This window comes from Lepisosteus oculatus, chromosome 3, assembly GCF_040954835.1.
Source record: "Lepisosteus oculatus isolate fLepOcu1 chromosome 3, fLepOcu1.hap2, whole genome shotgun sequence".
Classification (NCBI taxonomy): Eukaryota; Metazoa; Chordata; class Actinopteri; order Semionotiformes; family Lepisosteidae; genus Lepisosteus; species Lepisosteus oculatus.
In genome coordinates, this window is record NC_090698.1 from 51,310,739 (window position 1) to 51,326,212 (window position 15,474).

The 15,474-nt window shown below is 35.8% G+C and overlaps 2 protein-coding genes across 3 annotated transcripts in view; both read left to right on the forward strand.

The window, feature by feature from the left end:
- The first annotated feature begins 4,681 nt into the window (after positions 1-4,681).
- On the forward strand, positions 4,682-10,307 carry c3h5orf63 (chromosome 3 C5orf63 homolog). Of its 2 annotated transcripts, XM_006626931.3 has the most exons (5): positions 4,727-4,776; positions 6,525-6,614; positions 7,685-7,805; positions 8,121-8,177; positions 9,958-10,307. In XM_006626931.3, exons 3-5 carry the CDS (start codon positions 7,692-7,694, stop codon positions 10,117-10,119), a joined length of 333 nt encoding a protein of 110 aa, XP_006626994.2. In that variant the 5' UTR covers positions 4,727-4,776; positions 6,525-6,614; positions 7,685-7,691; the 3' UTR covers positions 10,120-10,307. The 2 variants fall into 2 exon arrangements, with proteins under 2 accessions (XP_015222941.2, XP_006626994.2); XM_015367455.2 differs by lacking the exon at positions 6,525-6,614 and having other exon boundaries at positions 4,682-4,778.
- A 102-nt stretch (positions 10,308-10,409) lies between these two features.
- The window catches only part of marchf3 (E3 ubiquitin-protein ligase MARCHF3), a 50,501-nt gene continuing 45,436 nt past the window's right edge, over positions 10,410-15,474 (forward strand). The window contains exon 1 of the mRNA XM_006626838.3: positions 10,410-11,013. The gene's annotated coding sequence lies outside the window, so the exon portion shown is untranslated. The remainder of the gene's footprint in view (positions 11,014-15,474) is intronic.

The following is a 15,474-nucleotide window of genomic DNA, read 5'->3' on the forward strand; positions in this document are numbered from 1 at the left end:
TCAGTGGTTGATACAAAACTACAAATATTGTAGGTTTCAGAACGTATGATTATGTGCTAGCTGGGTTAGAAACCTGAACCATTATTTGTGTCCCAGGTTTGACCTGGAAAACAACATGGTAGATCATGAAGGTCTGGTTTGTCCAGATTTTATACATTTGTTTTCAATTGCAGCTGGCTAAGACTTAAAAACATGATTTCACTTCTAATTCAAATAATTAATTGAAGAAATTAAGATCAGAGGTGGATTGAAAACTAGAGGGGCCCCAGTCTGTTGAGGACTGGTGTTGACTTTCTTTGGGCTGGATGATATGAGGGAAATTAAGTGTGTGCAATCTACCATATTTCAGGCATCTCTTAACCTCTTGAACACACACACCCACAGTAAGTGTTAAATCCACTGATCCATAACATGTCCTGCATGTTCTGTGGATTTCAAGCTCTAGAGGCTTGTACAGTACCATCATAGCAGGCACATGTTGACTATACACTGGTGAAAGCATAGCCAAGAAAGCACTGGAAATAGAATGGAAAGCCTAAGAAGAATAACATGAATGACCATTAAAAAGGTATGTCTCAGCTTCTGTGCACACAAACAAAAACAGATGTTCCCTTATAATACACTACAGTACTGTAGGTAGGTACAGTAGGTAGGTCCTTCAGGCCATCAAGGCCCATGTGGAATGGGAGGCAAGGGCCACCATTTTTCTTGACCATCTGACACTGGAAGTGGAGGTGACGGGGTCATCACACTCTGGTCAGCCTATTACCCCCGGAAGGATTAAACCCCGGTACTCATTTGGAAAGCAGGATGAGTGGACCTGGGAGCCCTCTGGGAGGAATTGCCCCTACCTGGGATTTAACCCAGGACCTTTTGGTCACGCCCTTGAGTACATTACAGTATGTGCACCTAAAACATTTGACAGTCTTGTAAACTGAGCCGTACTTAGCTGAAGAATAAAATAATTGCCACAGGGTCTTGGGGAATTAACTGTACAGGGTAGTAGAATCCTTGAGGTGCTGGATCACTTCCTTGCTGAAGCAGCCCTCAATCCGCAGTCTTGTACCACACTAGTCTGAATTGCCTCTTGCATTACCCAGAGAGAAGGGATCATCCACCACAGCCACTGTCACTCCTATGTATCCAAGGACCAAGGAAGATTTTGATAGCATTGATGCAGCACAGAGCAAAGTCAAACTGCCCCTGGCTGTTGCTCTAGAACGCCCTCAGGTGAGAACTCAACTGCCAACCTTGATATTCTGTTTTTACTGGCGTACAGTCCTACAGTTACGTGTCTGCACATCAATTATTTTTCTGAACCCATCCATCCATTTTCTAATCAATTCTTCCAGTTCAGGTTCATGGGGGATCTGGAGCCTATCCTGGTAAGCTACAGGCACAAGGCAGTGTACACCCTGTATGGGATGACAGTCCATCACAGAGCAGCCATTCAGACAAAAACACAAACAAACTCATAACTAGGACCAATTTTCCCAGAATCCAGTTGTCAACCAAGTACGTTTTTGGACTGTGGGAGAAAACCAGAATGCTCAGAGGAAAACCATGTGAACACAGGGAAAACATACAAACTCCACACAGCACCCCAGGTCCAGAGTTTAATCCAAGGCCCTTTTTTTGAAACAGTTCTTATTATTTTCAAGTTTTTTAAAAAACAGAACAAAATAAAAACAATATGGTATAAACACATTGGCAATTGCCATAGCCTCACCCATGTGACATCGTTGTTTTACACAAAAATAAAATGCTTTTAAAATGTTTGCACTTTCATTTAAGATTTTTCTGGATATTGAGTTTAAAATCAGGAATTGACTGTTGCAGACTGATAATAGAGCAGTAAGATATTTGTAAAATGGAGTGTCGTTAATTCAATAATCACATGGATATTCAAATAATTAGTTTTTGAAATAAGAAAAAAGGTATTTATTTATAAATACCTTACAATAATTTATTTTCTTCTCACAGAGTATTTTGCCATCAGAATTATAATATTAACCCAGGAAAAAATACTTATAATTATGACAACTAAACGTAGAACAAAAAATACTTATCAATAGAATTTTAAAAAGTATCCCACTTTTAAACAGACATACTATATATTACTTTATTTTTTAAATAAATATACCCTTTGGTGTACTCAATTATCACTCTATTAAACCATAAGAATACAGACTAAAATACAATTGTTGTACTGGTTTATGTTTAGAGTACAGAATATTTTTTGCTGCAACTGATTTTTAAGTGAGTTTTAGAGGCAAGGATGGCAATAGTTTGACAACCATTAATCTGACTGGGAAACGGTGAAGAAATTCACTGGCCTTAAAATGTCAGGTGAAGCCCAATGCGCTAAGTGAGTATGTATGTCATAGTAAATTTGTATTTTGACTTGGTGCTTCACTTGTCAGTCCGGGTTGACAGTATTTTAATAATTCAGGAATTGAGTCACAATATGTGACATGTGGGTGAACGTACTGTAGCTGTTAATGTAATCTTGCCTTATTACCCCTGTTGGAAAAGTAAGAAAATATATTTTACAAGCAAACCATATACTAGGCCCCAGGGTGTATACAGTAGGTGTAAACATAAATGTAAGAATTGTAAAACAGCTCTGAGTGAGAAACACGAGCAAATAAGGCCATTTGCTGTGTGTATCACAAACATTACCACCCACAACAATGAAGAAATGTTTTTCCATTGATGCTGTAGGCCTAATCATGATTTTTTTAACACAACAATAACATCATCATCAAAAAACAACAACAACAACAACAACAACAACAACAACAACAATAATAATAATATGCAGACAAATTTCAATGACTAATTCTATACATTTTGGTATCTAAAAGCTTTTTTTCAATTTCTAGGTGTTTTTTTAGATAGCCATAAAAGCATAAACTGCACATAGCCCAACATTCAAAGTTACCTTTAAAATGTAATTTATAAAATGCAATGCCAGCAATAAAATCATAAAATCTATATTTTCCTTATTTGATCATTTAAAGGTATGGTTGCATGCATCTATGGATCAATAAATAAATAATACAAATTAGTATTTAATCATTTGATTGACTGTACATACACAAAAGCTTGTATTAAACTGCTTTATTAATAGGGAATGCATTAAACTACTGTATGTTCTATTAAACTGGCTCATGGAACCCCCTATAGATTTGGAATTGGTAGGGGAATGCAACAAGGATTCCCCATAAGCCCACTACTGTTCCTGCTGGTTATACAAGTTATGGCTACTCAAAACCATACTGTACTGTATGTTTCAGGGTATTCAAATACAGGTTAAGGAGATTAAATGTTCCCATTTGGCTAATGATACAACAGTTTTTTTAAGAAACCAGAAGAAGGCAATTAAGTGCTTACAAGTATGTTCTTCTGTATGATGGCTATTGGGAAATGTGAGGTCTCCTCCATATGGAAAATCCATGTATAAGATGTAATTACATACTGTACCTTAGGAACAAGTAATAGGTTTATTCCATGCTGAAAAAAAGAAGAAAGAGAACACAACGTTTCGGCCGTGGAGCCCTCTTCAGGTGTGAGAGAGCCTTCTGGAGCCTTCATGCACCTGAAGAAGGCTCCATGGCCGAAACGTTGTGTTCTCTTTCTTCTTTTTTTCAGCATGGAATAAACCTATTACTTGTTCCTTTGCAGCCTACGCATGCTGACGCAGCTACCCACCTGAACTATTACATACCTTAGTATTAGAATTTCAAAAAAATAAAAAAAATTAGAATTGATCTATATTTCTCCCCTACAACATGGTCATTTAAAATGACTCATGGTTATTAAGAGACCTTTCTTTAAATGGTTGAATACTTTTATCTAGATCTGAGGGTTTATCTAGGTTAGTTTTCAGTATGCCTCACTTGTCTTGGGTGCTATTATTTATCGACCACAGGCAGAAGGGGTCTAAATGCTTTAGATGTTAGGACATCTAATAGTATTTTAAGATGAAAAGGATACAGAATTATTTTATAAATAAGCAAAGTACGTGGTATATATTCATTAATTTAATTTTCAAGGGGTATAGTGTTTTTGCATGAATGCAATTTTAATGTTGGAAAACTCCCCCTAAATTTGCTAGTTTCCGTAGAAAAGTACGGCTGCTTAAGTATAAACATAATTTTCCCTCTCTTTTGTGAAATTAGCCCTGAAACACTTATTTATATCCTGTCGTAAAAACATTCTGGATTGATCTGCAAAGCTACATTCTAATATCGGTGCTACTTTTAAAGAAATAGATGTTACGTTAAATTTTAATCCCATTGAAAATAATATGAACATAACTTTTGTAATTGACTTAATTATTATACTTGCACGCTATTATATACATATATAGCGAAATGGTCTGGGAAGATACATATGTTTGAACAGTTTAAAATCGAGAAAAGGGCGTATTTGCACACTATATTGGAATGTAAGAACGTGAAAGCTGTGCGGACCTTATCTTTATTTACCTTGTTCAATCTTTTTTCATAAAAATGTAATTGTATTACAGTGTGTACCCCTGACGATGTAATCGATGATTGATGTTACTCTTGTTTGAATTGTATGTATTTTTGATGTAACAATAAAAAAAAAGTTTACAACAAGATCGACTGCACAGTACTGCCAGCAAAAGGAGATCATGTATCGAACAGGAAGTGTGTTTTTTCTACCAATCGGATTTGAGAACACTGAGAAGGCTCTTCCGTCTTTCTATCTGTCTGCCGGACGTGTGTACCTACTGTACCTAGCGTTGCGTGAGTTCTTTCTGTGGCTGTGTTATTGGGGAGAGTTTTTAAACTGAAGCTTGCGTTTTAACTGTCCAAATGTGCCTTTGCCGAACTCCGGGAGTGCACGCTCCAGACAAAGCGCTCGGTCTATTTATAACTAATTGAGGACGTAGTTATATTCTAAAAATATGTGTAAGCGCTGACTGTTACGTGGGTTATAGTCTGCCTACGCAATCAGATAGTGTTTACAATTATTTTTAAACATGATCTAATTTCTGGTACGATTAACCTAGTGAAGCAGTTATTTTATGTAGAGTGCAAACGGTCACTAGTGTTTGCCTAAATCGGCTCACAGCAGTGCCATATGTGCAGTAGCTGTGGTGGTACAGTAATGAGGACGTCATACAGTATGAAACTTAGAACATTTTAGTTTTAAAGTCATCAAGCCTATGACGTATTAAACCTTAGATGTCCACTTGCTGAAAAATGTTTCTTACGATAGTATCTACTTATCTCTGAGTTGATAATGCTGTTATGTAACCTACAGTAGGCTGTGGGGTCAACTTAATATCCTTACGGATTGCAAAACGTTTTATGAATCACGAAAATTCGTGTGAAAATATTATTAACGCTTACAAAGTGAACGAAATATTTTAATCTTAGTGAATTTTCTAGAGAGCCTAATTGATTTAGATGGGTATTTGGTGTAATAGCTATTGTATAATGTTAACTTTTATTTGTAATTGAATGGTTTTTCCAATAGCCTTTATAATGAAGGAAACCTTTATATATTTTGGCTAGATGGTAAAAGTTCTATTTCTCTGTCATGCTGCTGAATACAACATGCAGAGTGACAGAAAGTCATTTTCACTGAAGACTTGGCATTATGGTGCAGTGGTTAGCATTACTACCTTCCGGCGCTGTCTGAGTGGAGTTTATACAGTATATTCTCTCCATGTTCATGTGGATTTCCTCCCACAATCCAAATACATTCTGATATTGGCTTCCTGGCTTCCTTAATTGGCATGTCTTTGTGTGTCTGCCCTGCAATGGACTGTGTCTTGTCCTGGGAGTATCCTGCTTCATGCCCTGTACTTACAGGGATAGGATCCAACTCCCCTGTGACCCTATATTGGACGAAGCAGTTAGAAAATGGATGGGAGGCGTGCTGTGCTATCAGTGTCTCTGTGATATTCTGATGAGTCTATCCATCGGTAGATGCAAAGTGTTGCATCAATAGGTGATATGCAGGCATTGCGAAATTCTCATTTGGCATGGAGTGCTTGTTGAAAACTGGGTGTGAAAATTAAATTGTTAACTACAGTATATTAAATAAGTGTCCATTTATTCGGTATCTGAACATTATTTATATTGTCAATAACAACAAATTAAGTGAGAGAATAAGTAATGAACTGTAGTTAAAGTTTTAAGTGACTCATTTTAAATCTTTAAATAAAGTGAATTTTGGAAGAAAACATTTTTTTCACAATTCTTTACTACTACGAAAGCACACAAAGACTGGTACCTTTTTGCAGTTTTTGTCTCAGATATCATTACTGATCACATTAGATTTTGGGAATGTACAATAGTACGTCTAGGTGACCAGCTTTTCAGAAGCCTTTTCCAAGTGCCTCTGTAGAAGCTGAAATTTTGTTCTGGATCTCAAAGTATCATTTGGACACTAAGGGTCACATCTTGGCCAAAAACCCTTTTGCAGTTTTTACATTTTTACTGTTACCTGAAAGTTTATCCTTTATTTCCTTATGTTTACAGTATATCTCCTGTTCAGTTGATTTTGCAATATTTCACCATATTGAAGTGAACAGTGTTAAATTACACATCTCATGCAAGTGACAGAACAAAGTTAGTATATTTTTAATAAAAGCCATTTGAATTAGATACTGTATTTTTATAATGCAATTGTTTGTTTTAATTTTGAATTGATAACATGACATGAAATAGTATTTAAGTCAAATGTAAAATTAAGATGTTAAATTAGAAGATTAAGGATTTACAGTTTTATATTTTATTGCTTATTTTATTTAAAGTGATTCATTTAACTTATTAAGTGATGTATAGGGTGTCGAATTAATTCCATTTTAATCATCTGAAGGTTCAAATTTTATAGTATACAGTTTATAATTATACACTGAATATGTGTACTGTAACTGGTTGTTAATATTGTTAGATGCTCTTTTTAATGAGGATGAACTGTTTATGAAATTGACCACTGATTTATTTTAAGACTGCATTTCAATTTGTGTGTCAAAAACCATGTATTCAGAGCTTTAGTCTCAGAGCACATAAACAGTGTAAAATACAGAATCTTGAGAAAGGTCTATAAACTGGACTCCCCCTGTTCTCATTTACTTCTTCTGTCCTGTGTAGTTTGTTCCAGGGCCTCAGCCTGAAGTGGTTATCGCCACTGAAGCAGTGCAAGAATATACTTTGTAAACATTTATTAGACACAATCTTGGAATGGTGATACATTGTTATTTAGAGTGCACTTGGCAGCGACAATGAAAGTTTTACAGGTTTTAGAGATTACCAACTCTGAATGTATTTAGAAAATAATGACCTATATTTTACAAGTACAATAAAATATTGTTTTACTTATTTTAAACTCAGGATGTAGGTGATAAATGCATTCATTAGTGAACAACACAAATAATCAGCATTTCATTGTTTTTTTTTCTTGTATTTTGTGTATTATCAGTTCAAAAAGATCTGATAAGATTATCTACTCTGGATTAACAATTTACACTTGCTTGTTTTATTTAGATGTGACATAATTTCAACCATGATAGATTATTAAAACCTAACCTGTGGTAGTATTTTAGTTTTTAGGTTTTTACTGTAAGGTACAAAGAAAGGAGTCAGATATGATTTTCTAACCCAGGACACTGAAATAACTGGCCAATACTTCCTTACAGAACTACTATGAATTGGATCAAACCAAGGAAACTTCAACAGATAAAATGTTACACCTCCCTTTTGATCAGAAGGACCTATGCCTTACAGAAACAACTGCCAGTTTTAACCCTGTTTACAAAGGTAACACCTTATTCTTTCTTGATGTTTGTCTGTTAATGATTATGTGATTATAAGATTATTAACTCCATTAAATGCATTTAAAATGATATACTGTACTGTCTATCATTAAACCCATTTGTGAACACATAGTCTAAATACATTTGAATACTGTCTATAGTTTGTAGAGAGTGTAGTGTTGTACAATAAAAATGTGTGCTAAAAACATTTCCAAGTTCTTCTCATCACAGAGGGGTACACTATGAAGGTCTTCAGTGCAGTGTATTTGTGTTTTATGTTAAATTCAAGACCACATGCAGTATTTCTTTCTTTTTTTAGGATCCTTGTCCACTTTGTGATGAAGCAAAAGAAGTTCTTGACCCATTTAAGGATAGGGTATGTAACAATAAATTTGGCAATTGCAAATTTAAAATTCCAAACCATCAGACTCAATATATGCCCACTTAATAAAACAATTCTAAAATTAAGATGTAAAGACTGTTCACAGCTGAGAACTGTGACCTAGGAAAGCCTTGATTATAAAAATATCTACCTTAGGTAAAAAGACGTAATCCCTTTAGGATTAACAATGTGTCAGCACACCTTTTGTGTCTACCCTTTTCAGACTTTTTTAGTTTCTCATGCCAGCTTTGGTGATTTTTGAAAAATTGTTTTAGTTTCATAATAAACTGCAAAATAGAGCAGCCCATTTCCTCATGGTATAATTTTCCTCAGAACTGGTGTAATTCCCTAACGTGGGTGAATGGATACATTTCTCATTAAATCATTAAAACATGGTTTTGAAAGTTGATGATTACAAGCAAACTATAAATAATCTTTTGGTTTATGTACAAGTTCATTACATATTTCAGAAGCTTGGTTTTCCTTGAACCTGTTGAAACTTGTAATAGTAGAAGGCTGCTGTTAACCTGTGGAACCTGAACAAACATGGAGAACTTCTGAATGAGCAAACTGCTGCTGTTTTAATAGGGTGCTGGAAAAAGATTGATGGAACATTGTAGAGAATATGTGAGTTACCATCTCTTCAAGGAAGGGGATAAAATCTAATGATTGAGTGTCCATCACTACAGTACCTTTCAGAAGTAAGGGTACTTCTGAAAGGTTCTGTGAGGGAAAAAAAAGAGTAAGCTTCATTCAATGGTGAAAAGATTACAAACAGCTGGTAGAGAAAAATGTTAGCTGCCCTAGCACGTGACACAATATTGAATTCCACATAAACAAACACTCATGAGGGGTGCACTTGGACATTTAGGTGAAAACTCCAAAGAAATCAAAGGTGTAAGGGACAGATACAATCGTGGTAAAACACTGGAGGTACAAGAGGAAGCAACAAATGAATACAGTACATTTGATTGTCTGAATGTTGTGAGGCACCTAAATTAAAACTCAGTGATAGATGAGGGTCTGGAGTTGTATTGCTGGTGCACAAATGGGAAACAAAGGAAAGGCAGTGTCATTGCCTCCCAACTCTAGGCTCTTTCCACTTCAGGGTCCTACAGTATTTGTATGGCCACTTCCCGAAGACATGCAGGTGGCTACTCTACATTTTCTGTTTCTGGAGACAGTGGGAGTTAATAGGGGACCTTATACTGTACCTGGGAGATAGGTTTATACTGGGTTTGTTCCCAGGACATCTAGTATGGGCTGTAAGTCTATAAAGAAATAAAAGCAGTTAAGTACAGTGAGCAGAATGGTCTCCTCTCTATTTTGGCCTTTCTCATAGATGACATCTTCCGAATACAGTACCCTCAGGAAGGCAACTTGTGAATGAAGGTTTTTATCACACAACCTTACAGGCTGCGGTACTGAACCTAAATAATTTAGGAGGGAAAAGTTTCAAAATTAATGCTCTGGCAGCACCATTTGCCAGACTTCAGGTGCTATGTAAAATAATAATAATTAGTAATAATAGTCAAATTTTAATTAGTAGTTCTATACATTAATGATGTGAAATGTTATGGGATGAGCTGAAAAGGAAAATGAGAAAAGAACACTGTCCAAATGTGGTAGTTTGGGGAGGTGTAAATTTGAAAAGAATGATTGTAGGAAAATCTCAGATTTGTCTTTTCTCCTCTAATACTTCAGTAGATTTGTCAGGTAACCATCTGTTTTAAGTGCTTACATAAGTTAGCATATTTTTTCTTCTTTTTTTTAGTTTATTTTACAAGAGGTAGACATCACCCTACCGGAGAACAAAGTGTGGTTTGAGAGATACAAGTATGACATTCCCGTCTTTCATTTAAATGGGCAGTATCTGATGATGCACAGAGTTCACATGGACCTTCTTGAGAAGAAACTTGCAAGCATTGAACAATGAGAACATCACAACTGACTTCGAGAATCTGGGTATATTTGTTGGTATAAGTTGGAGAAATGTGTTTTTAATTTCATGTAACTCATCGTTCAAGAGTCTTTTTCTCAACTTTTGACAGGGAAAATGTTTCTTGCAGAGAAAACTAACTTTTGAAAGCTGGACACGACAATAAAAGTGATTAAGCACAATAATTGACGTCTCACAAATGATTTTGCCTTGGGTGTTTGTATTTTATATTTGCAGAAGGTGTCATTCTGAGAAAAGAGAGAATATGACTATTACAGGTTCTTGAAAGTGATATATAATTTGAATTATTTTTGTATAGAAGGTTTCCCTAGACAAAGCGGGTTTTGGTCAATGCAAGCGATGGCACTTTACTACATTTCAACGTTATTATACTGACGGGGCCAAGGATCATTTTTTAAAATGGTATTTAATACGTACAGTATAATACTCAAGTTTTATACGTTACCATGTCTGTCATTATATTAAAATACAATGTTACTATTTTTTTATAGTCATTGTATTGCGTATTTAAAAGTAGTTTCAACTACTGTTAGCCACTAGGAGGTACAGTCACTTAGTCAACTGTATTACGAGACCGCCTTCTGCATTTTTTAATCCTTACTGGTGGTATATTTTTCGCATGCATTATAGTGATTGGTGTTTGTTAACGTCAGTCATTTGACACTGCCCAGTGTTCAGGGAGGCAGTAACAGCTGGCTTGCGAATGAATCGAGAAGTTAAGAGTGCAGAGGTGGAAACGCTGGGCTCGCTGTACTTTCGGGAGTCATTGAAAAATTGTATTCTTGTGCTTTCTTACGTCTTATTATCACCTCTACTAGAAACAAGGAAAAGACTGTTCTGATCAACCCCGCGAGTGGATTAATCGTCAGGGTAAGCTGCAGTGTTTGCAATTGTGATCGTCATTTCATGTGGGATACATGTTATATTAAAATGAATATGAATTACATTCTTTGTGTTGAGTGGGCTTTACATTTTTAACGGCGCGTGTTCCGGTGGTTTCATCTTTAAATTGAAGGCTTATATAGGTAAGAGTTAAAAATGACTATACTGTATAGAATCTCGGCAATGCGGTCAAGATCTTAATAATCATATTCCAGAGCAGAACAGACCATGCATACCAACAGCAACCTGATGTTTCCCGATGTGTATAGTACAGTATGTGTTTTCGTCCGTCACTCTACCCCTGCTATAAGAATGATCAGCTTTTCTTGGCAGCCCGGATTCTAGCGTTTTTGTATCTGAAAGTTTTCAAACTTGGAGAAAAGCGGCGATGTTATTCTGACCTTTTTTGTTTTTAGAATTGTGTTACTTTCAACAAATTCTGAAAAGATGTTACTGCTCAAAACATAAATAAGACTTGCGGTAATTTCTTTCTCTTCTCGAGAAGAAAGAATTGAACTTGGATAGCTGTCATGTTCGAAGAGACAGAAGTTCAGTCTTTTCCTCTTTCGTTCTCGTTGTTAAAATGTTATGTGTCAATTTTATGGATACAATTATAATAAGAGAAAACCATTGCTCGACAAGTCTTACATGACGATTGGATTACAGTATAAAGTAATGCCCAACTCTTCACCGCCCCCCCGCAGGTTTTGACAGACAAATTGAGTTATTTTACAGTAGAACATCTTATTATTTTTTTTGCGTATATTATATGGTATAATGGGAGTTACTGATAGTCTTTAGTAAAAAATGTCGAGGACAATATCCAGGAATGCATGTTTAATATACAAGAAATGCTACTGTGTTCAGTTAGTGTATTTTCTTGAACATATAGCATATGTTTGATGGTTTTCCTGGTGGTTTAGCCTTACTGCTAAACTGCACTTTTAGCAAAGAACATAATCAAACTTCAGTTGCATAGCAGTGTAATCTTACTGATCTCAGTCTTAGGAGCTGCAGGGTCTCTTGCAAATTGCAATGTACAATATGTTTCCTTCTTCGAGACAGGCCTGTAAATGGTATATAGATGTTACATATAATGGTTTGCTTTATTTTACAGAAATGAAATGCAAAATAGAAATAGATACCTGACAAGATACTGTAGGTCTTTTTGGCTTTCTACAGTATACTGTATATGTTGCAATCCATTTTAATTACATCTTTCTTTTCTTTATTTCTTACACCTAACTATTAAGAAGGTTAAATGTAAGTACATATATTTAAAATGCCTGCATTACTCAGACTTAGCGTTCAGAAAAAAAAACTAGGTTTTAACAAGTCTTGTGTGAACATTACAGTATATAGTTGTGTAATGATGTGTCTTGGTGCAAAACTAATTAGCCAGTTTTCCTAAATCCAAGTGTTTAAAATAAGGTGTGCTAAGGAGCTATTACATAACTACTGTACATCCTCCTTAAATATGGGGCTGTCTAGAAAGAATGAACCAAAAATTTTAAAATGCAAGAATATCTCTATCTTGAATAACATTTAAAATTAAGCTTTCACCCACACGATTGGCCAACTTACTGAATGACAGCACAGCGTTAGATGTTCTTAAGATTTGCATATAACAGAGCTGTGGTATTAGAAGAGAATGGATGTCCAATCTAGGTCCCAGAGAGGCAGTGTATCTGTACATTTTTGTTCCAACTCAGTGTTTAATGACCTGTATTAGCCTGGTATTGACTCAACTGGATTGACCTTTCAGTATGGCCCAGCCCTTAAATTGTTGGTACATTAGAAAACCTGTGGACACAACATCCCTCAAGGTCCAGTATTAGACACTTTTTAGAAACAACTGTTAATGGCCTGTATAGTATAAAGAATATTGTGTGAGTTTATAGTTTGTATTTAGTATAATAGCCCATCTGGTTTGCTCAGTCTCATTCCTTCAGATCTTTCATGTGATGGCTGGATGAGATTCCTAGATCTATTTACTACTAGTAAGCAAGCAAACAAGCAAGATGGGCTGAATGGCCTTTTCTCATTGTTAACCTGTATTGGATTCATATGTTCAATTTAATTTCCCGTGAACTCCACGAGTTTAAAGTTCAAATAAATGATACAAAGATGTATAAACGATACAACCAGATGTTCACATTCAACTCCTTTCAGCCACTATTGACAAAGTTCAGCCTTTGCTTGTGAGCTTATTTATAACTTTTGTAATTGTCCGCAGATTTCTCTCAAGTTGAGAAACATGCATGTATCAGTAAGTGCGTGTATATAAATGATGCTGTATTGTAAGATCTATGGCCAGGTTTTTGGTTTGAAATATAGTTTTCCTAACAAAGTAGGGGAAAGCAATAAAATTTATAGGACTTGGCAGGTGTGAGAGTTACATCCCAAGGTCACAATTCTGCATCTGAACATCCTGTGTTAATGAATTGGCCAAGCTGTTGGACATGATATATGCCTCTACTGCTGTTTGTAATTGCATCAGGCAGCAGCGCTATCCATAGCACCACTATATCCCCAATTGAAATATTTCAATGCATAAATATGACATTATCTAACAAATGTATTTACCTCTTCACTTTGCCAAAGACATATTTTGCGTGATGGCAGGCACTGCTGTTGGCACATGAGTTCACTTCCAGGCTGAGTCACTCTGGTCTTATTGTTGTCCACTCAGTTTTAAATGTACAGTTGCACCTTGCAGTAATATGCACCTGTATATTACTATTTGACTTTTGACAACATCAGACTGGCTTTGCCCATGAGCATAAACGTCTATTCGGTCCTGTCATCCACCCATTTTCTAACCACTAAATCCAATAGAGGGTCACTGGGGGAGCTGTCCCCTTGGAACATTTGATAGTAGCCATATTACACGTTCATGTATATGATAGGGTGTGTCTGTTGCTGGACATGTATACATGTCCAGCAACAGACACACCCTCAGTCCTATCATGCCCTTTCAAAATCTAAAGTGCACTGGTTGGGGCCGTCCTGGGGTTTTTGAAGGGATGGGGCACCCTCTAAATATCAACCACAATTTTGAGTTTAAACATAGCTCTTTGATCTTCCACTGTATGTGAGAGAATGCTGGGTAAAGCATTCAGAGCCAGTCCGAACGCATATAGTAACATCCAGATGCTTATGTTGTGTGTAGTGTTAGATTCATGTAGGCCTTCATTTCTGATCATTCACATTTGATAGTAGCCATATTACGTGTTCATGTATATGATATTTTTCACAGCATGTTTTTTCTGATAAGTAATCTGTTTTATTTCTGAAAAACCGTTTTAACCAGAAGAATTTGGTAAAGAGTACATTTTCAGTAGTCCACAGCTAAAATAATGTCTAATCGCCAGGATTTAGTTCAACATCTGTTCCAAGGGGCTGTTTGAATATTGCAAATGCTTCTATCTGCTTTGCACTCTTTGCATTTTTTAACAGCTGTTGTGCCCTTCAGCTGTTGTTTTTTTCGCAAGATGTCAATTCTTGAGCTGCTTATCCTTGTTCCTTGTTAAATGTGATGACAAATTGAGAAGAGATTCTTGGTCTGCTTTTAGACTCTGCACAACTGAAAAGAAAGGCATTTTAATTGCTTGTATTATCACTCTCGTGTCCCTATAAACAATCTCTTTAGGTCATTGTCTACTTTCTGCTTCAAAAGCGCATGCCAGTGACCTTACCAAGAATGATGTAGCTAACAGAATTTCTTGACAGAAGAAAGGTCACTTAGAATGAATGCAGCTTAAGCCACTGAGATAGACTAAGAAACCTTGAACTGCCACAAAGATGAAATAAAGAAGACACTTCACTGTAACATGCTGGTATAAAAATAGGTGATGTCATGAAAGGTGATAGACAGTTTAATAAGGATTCATTTCAGAGTCAAATTCCGAACATGAAACCTGGTGTGTCAACTTTGCACTTGGTCATAAATAAGTTGCTATATGTTTCATTGTTGTGCTAAAAGTGTGAAACTGGCTGTCTTGTTTTCATCCTCTAGATCTGAAATACATACAAAGTACACATATCAAAAACCTCTGGGTTCTGTTTTTTTTAGAATTCAAGCCTATTTTTCTCAATGCACCACTGAATCACACTTATTTGTTGAATATGTACAAAAGTTGTTGAATATGTACATTATATTTAAAATATGCCCTCTGATGAACTGGCATCCCATCCAGGGTATATCCTGCCTTGTACCTTTTACTGTATGTGCCAGGTTAGGCACAAGGTCATGAATAAGGAGGATTATGGATAAATTGATTTTTTACCAAAATAAACATAGCTGTGAAATGATCTAAGAATTTCTAAAGCAAATGTTACATGACGTTAAACATTATGATAAGCATTTCTTAATGCTGTTTCTGTGTAACTTACATTGTAATTGAAATGGTTCTAGCCACACAGTTTCTACAGTTTATGAGTAAAATG